Source organism: Brassica napus, chromosome C9, assembly GCF_020379485.1.
Source record: "Brassica napus cultivar Da-Ae chromosome C9, Da-Ae, whole genome shotgun sequence".
In the NCBI taxonomy this organism is placed as follows: domain Eukaryota; kingdom Viridiplantae; phylum Streptophyta; class Magnoliopsida; order Brassicales; family Brassicaceae; genus Brassica; species Brassica napus.
In genome coordinates, this window is record NC_063452.1 from 64025676 (window position 1) to 64030956 (window position 5281).

The 5281-nt window shown below is 34.8% G+C and overlaps 1 protein-coding gene and 1 long non-coding RNA gene across 2 annotated transcripts; one reads left to right on the forward strand and one right to left on the reverse strand.

The window, feature by feature from the left end:
• Window positions 1-652: 652 nt before the first annotated feature.
• LOC106430024 lies at window positions 653-3366 on the reverse strand. Its single transcript, XM_013870798.3, has 3 exons — window positions 2518-3366; window positions 1895-2048; window positions 653-1276 (listed from the first exon to the last, which is right to left on the reverse strand). The coding sequence occupies exons 1-3, from the start codon at window positions 3364-3366 to the stop codon at window positions 783-785; spliced, it is 1497 nt and encodes a 498-aa protein (XP_013726252.1). The 3' UTR covers window positions 653-782.
• On the forward strand, window positions 2811-4534 carry LOC125592857. Its single transcript, XR_007328544.1, has 2 exons — window positions 2811-2946; window positions 3057-4534. It is a non-coding gene; the product is annotated as an uncharacterized LOC125592857 (long non-coding RNA).
• Window positions 4535-5281: the final 747 nt, after the last annotated feature.

Sequence of the window (5281 nt, forward strand, 5' to 3'; positions counted from 1 at the left end):
CTTTATAATGAAATAATAATCCAAAAATATATATATAGAAGAAGATACAAATACATGTGAAAGTTCGAAACAATCTATTCAATGAAAAAAATATACAGTAAAATTATTATGTTTTAAAAATTAATATACACATATATATTATAATATATACCAATTTAGAATTGAGAAAAAAAATTATATAAAAATAAATGAAAACAAAAATCTGCGCAGTTGCGCGGAAGTTACAAAGTAACTTAGTAGTTGATTAAGATAAGAATTCCTCCTACTAAAATCCACTGCATTTCTTGAACTTTTTGTGTTGGTTTAATTGCTCGAGTTTTTGAGAAGGATCTTCCATTTCAAACCCTGAAAACTCCGACTGTAATGCAGCAAAATGGCTACCAAAGACACCTCCTTCAACATTCTCAGTCACTAAATCTGAAGAAGTAGAAGAGGAAGTTACCAAAGCAGGAGATGAGCCATGAGATGCGGTATGGATGGCGCTTTGAAACGCAGCAGGGGAAGTTGCATTAGATGTTGACTTTGACTTGCATTTTACATCTGTTTGAGTTTTACATTTACAGCTACCAAGTTCAGAACTCGACCCAACTCGGGTACCCATCAGGGTCAAAACCCGACCCGAGAGATTTGATAACTTCACCGGCCCTATGAATTTCTCAGTTCTGATAAGGAATTAAACAAACCTTAATACTCTTACCAAAACTTTTACATACATCATTTAATAATACACATGGTTAGTTGTCACTACTTGTGACGGAAGCTACCCGAATATAAATAACCTATCACCGACCCCCGCCAATGTCTTGTGATAGTTCTAGTTCTTCAACCAAATCCTCAAAAATCTCAAACTCGATATCCAAAACAACCTCTGCGACTTCAGAGTCGTTCTTTGATCTCCATGTCCCCAAACTCTCTATTCTGAAATCATGTTCGACCATCATATCGATAGTGTTTGACTCCACATCTCTCCAAGATCTCAATCTCTCGCACACCCTTTTGGCTACTTGGGCTTCACCGCCTTGCATAAAGCTGTCCTTATGTAATTCCTCTGCTACAAGGTCTGAGATCAACGCTTCTATGCCTTCGGGAACTTCTTTCATATCTTCAAAGTACGTTTTAACAACTCTCTGCGTTATAATCTCACACTGATAATGATTTTTCACCTCTTCTTCTTCCTCGTTCTCTTGGTCTGACATTCTTTTCTCGAGTTCCAAGGGATCCAAACCCGCGAGTTGCTCAAATCTACAAAGCTTCTGTAAGAGTAGATGCTTTGCTTCTGCAAATCGAGATTCAGACACTAAAACCATCAGTCTAAATGATCGGTCTTATAATTGTTTTATACATGCAAAATGCTAACTTAACCTACAAATTCTTTGCAAAATATGAGTATATATCCCTACACAAATATCGACTGTCCAAAATATACTAAGAAATCTACCTATTTAACGATATGGAATATATACACAAATATTAACTTTCCCAGATGTAAAAAGAAATCTACCTATTTAACAATACGGAAATATATACACAAATGTTGATTTTCCAAAATTTAAAAGAAAAGGTCACACGACTTTATAACCAAAAAATGTCAATGAGACACTCCAAACAAACACTATGCATGCGCTAACATGTAAAAGTAACTTAAAGATACAGTATTAACAAACACTATTCGTACACTATAAGTGTTCAGTGCAACAAACAACTATTCGTTCACGAACATGCAACTGTTCTGTTTCGAAAACATAACCTCAGGACAACATATCCAACAGTTTTAGAAACCATGTAATAAGAAACAATAAATGAGTAGGGTAAACTATAAGATACGAAAATATCGAATTAAATGATAAGAAACATGAAAATTTAAGACAAAAGATTGGTTAGAGAAAAAACGTACTTTGTATAGATCTGAAGCTTGAAGTGATGTTATTGTCATCCATGTGAATGTCTTCGTCATCGTCCTGAAATGGAGGGTCCAAAACTGAAACTGGACTGCTCTGTTCCTTATCTTCTTCCTCTTCCTCCTCTACTTCATAACTCTCTTTCTTCATCTGTTTAATTTATAATCAAATCAGATTAGAAGATGCTAATTTGACTGATTAGTTTTGGAGACAAAAACACGAGAGAGAGATTTGCATGTCAGAGACAAAGATCGTCTTTGTTTTCAACATCACAAAAGGCTGAGTTGATTTTCGAAAAGACGAAACTTGCTTTTGGCTTCAACTGTTGTTACATCTTCGAAAAGACCAAACTGATGAGTTTTCGGGGTAGTTTTGTCATTTAATGTAATTATTCTTACTTTGCCGCTAATTCAAATGGGTCAAAAACGAGTCAAACTACTCATTAATTAAACCTTTATAAGCTTTTATTATTATTTCAGGTTCAAATAAAAACACATTTTCCATTAATGATTAGTAAATTATTTATGTATGTACATCAATTATTTTCAGTCATTTTTCTAACTAGCGAATATTTAATAATTTAATCATATTTAATTGTTTGATAGAGAAAGAGACAAACCTCTTGACAATCGAGGCGTGGAGAAGCCGCAGGCGACGAGAAATTCGGCGTTCTGAAACCGCTGTTGGAAGGCATTGTTTCAAGAACAAAATGAAACGGGCTTTCACAAAAGCGTTTATCCTCCGAGAAATCTGCACCGTCCATTATCTCACTCGCAAACTCATCTAAACCGTCTGATCCGCTTCTCGAGCTAATAGACGTTTCAAAATCGCAGTCATAAGATCTCTGTTCGTTGATAACACTCTCTGACCAAACACCACTACTACTAGACCTCCGTGAGAACTGCGACTCAGACGCGTGGTTCTGCGTTTCGCGTTTGGATTTTCTTGTGACTATTTTACGTACAACAGGAGATTCCCATCTCAACATATCTTTCACCGAAGAAACTCGGTCACCGTCATTACCACCGCTGATCTCGCGTTTCTTACGGTGCGTTAGCTTCTTTAACACCGAACCAAATATTCCAAACGCGTTTCCTGCGTTACGTGTTCTTGTTTTTGACCCCTCTGACGACGACTGTTTCTGTATCCTAACCGCAGCTTCTAGCAGCATCGACGCGGTTCTCGCCGGTATGTTGACGAAAACTGCGTTTTTGCTCCGGTTCGGCGACTTAGGTTCGAAGAGTGGAGATTTCTTTTGGTCAGGCGATTCACGCAGGGAGAAGAAACAGGCATTGCGACAGAAACGCGAAGGAAGTCCAGCGTTTTGAGAGATGGCTCTTCGTTTCTTGACCTGTAAATGCGTTGCTGGAGGATTGATTTGGCAACGTCGGTCGGAGATGTAACTCTGAAGTTGAAACGGTTCTTGGTCTTCTTCAAGAAGATCTTTTAAGTGTCTCTGAGACGCCATTCTATCAAGTATTCAGACAACAACAAAGTAAGAAGAAGACAAGACAAATGTTTCAAGTCTTTCAGTTTGTAACTAAAGAGAAAGTGTTGTGTTTGAACTCTGCTAGAGATAGAGAGATTGTGATGGTGATTCAAAAAATGCAGATGGTTAAGAAGATCGAGGCAAAGGGTAGGAGCTTGTAGGTAGGAGCTAGGAAGAAACAAAACACAAATTATAAAAATTAATTTTATTTTTGTCTAGGTTTTTTTGTTTGTTGTGTAATGGGTGATTTAAGAGCACACCATCAAAAATAAAAGTATTTTAAAATTCATAAGGCAACCTCAATGTTATACCAGCCATGAACACAAAAACATTTATTTAATGGAATTGGTCCCCTTTGTATTTAATTCCTCTTTGTTATTTATTATTTTCATGCCCGCAATTATTTCACTTCTAGTTATTTTTTATTTATATTTCGATGAGTGATTTCTTTTGTTTCATCTCTCTGTGTTTTATGTATAAATAGATACAAAACAAAAAAAAATCTAGGGAGCGTTTGTTTCGATAATAGCATGGAATAGTTGTTTTCATTTTTCACATTTGCGTGAAACTCTTTTTTTTTCCTTCAGAGGCAAAAGCGTTGACGATCACAAAGAGGAAAGAAAATAAGTATATTTTAAAAATTAGGGCTAACTAAAAGAAATAGTGAAAGAGATTAATACAAACGACAAAAGATAAAAACACGCATTCCCAATTTATTATAGGAGCTGGATATTGACTGCATCTGCTTCTTTGACGACCCTTTACTTCTCACCTTCATGTTAAAAATAATTTAGTCTTTGTCTGAAACTTCACACGAATAAAATTAAATTACACTGAATGGTGTTTTTAAGTTAGAAGACTCTACGCTGATAGTTTAAGCTTCGATGCGTAAAATATGTTTCTGTTGGCAAATAAATAACAAAAAACTATAACTATAACTTAATTATAGTAAGAAGTTTAAAAACAATAAAAAATCTGTGAAGCATATTAAGTTTCAAATTATGTGGAGCATATCAACAAATTTATGTAACTATCCGTTTGGCGTTACATATAAATTAATGAATTTTAAGTAGAGAATGAACTAATTTAATATGTTGATAGACTCTTTGTGTAACTTGTTGATTATAAAAAAAAAACTACATATATACACAACAAACACATGAAGTTTTCTGAAGGGGAATTCAAATTTACAATTCGAAATGCAACTGAAATAAAAAGGTATACAATGCTCCTCGTGCATAGATATTTGCCAGTAAGAAGGACGCGGTACGACTTTTTATTCCCTGTCATCTGATTGGTTACTACATAAACACATCAACTTTAATTTAAAAATAAATAACCTTTTGTAACTTTTGTTTTGTTTTTTGAAAAGAAGTAATTATGATTGTGTTTCTGAGACTTGTAATTTTTATAAAGTTGATTACAGTTATTTCCTTATATAGTTCCCGGATGTATATGTTAGGTCAAAGCAAGGCGTGCCCTCCTTTCTTTTCCTTCAATCACTTTCTGCTTCCAGTGGTGGGGTGGGCTTCTCTGATAAAGTCGAGTTTCTCCAACCTAAAGTTTTATAGGTTACACGAAAAATAGTATAAACTGCATGGATCAATGTTTTTGTTGCATATGCATCGAAACATTGAGTTAATTATTAAGTTAAAAGTTATTTATAGGAATAAGATTTTACTGTATGGAGCCATTGCGTGTGCGTAATATGGTCCAGCTTTTCATAATGGTCTTTAAGATTCGCATAAATAAACATAAAACTGTGATAATAGACACGTTTAATTACCCAAGAAAATCTGAGATAAGCGAACTCCCATTCCATAGAAAAATGAAAGTATTTCTACAAGTTGAGGGAATCCTAGGCATGAAATTAGATGTGTCATAATATAATAAA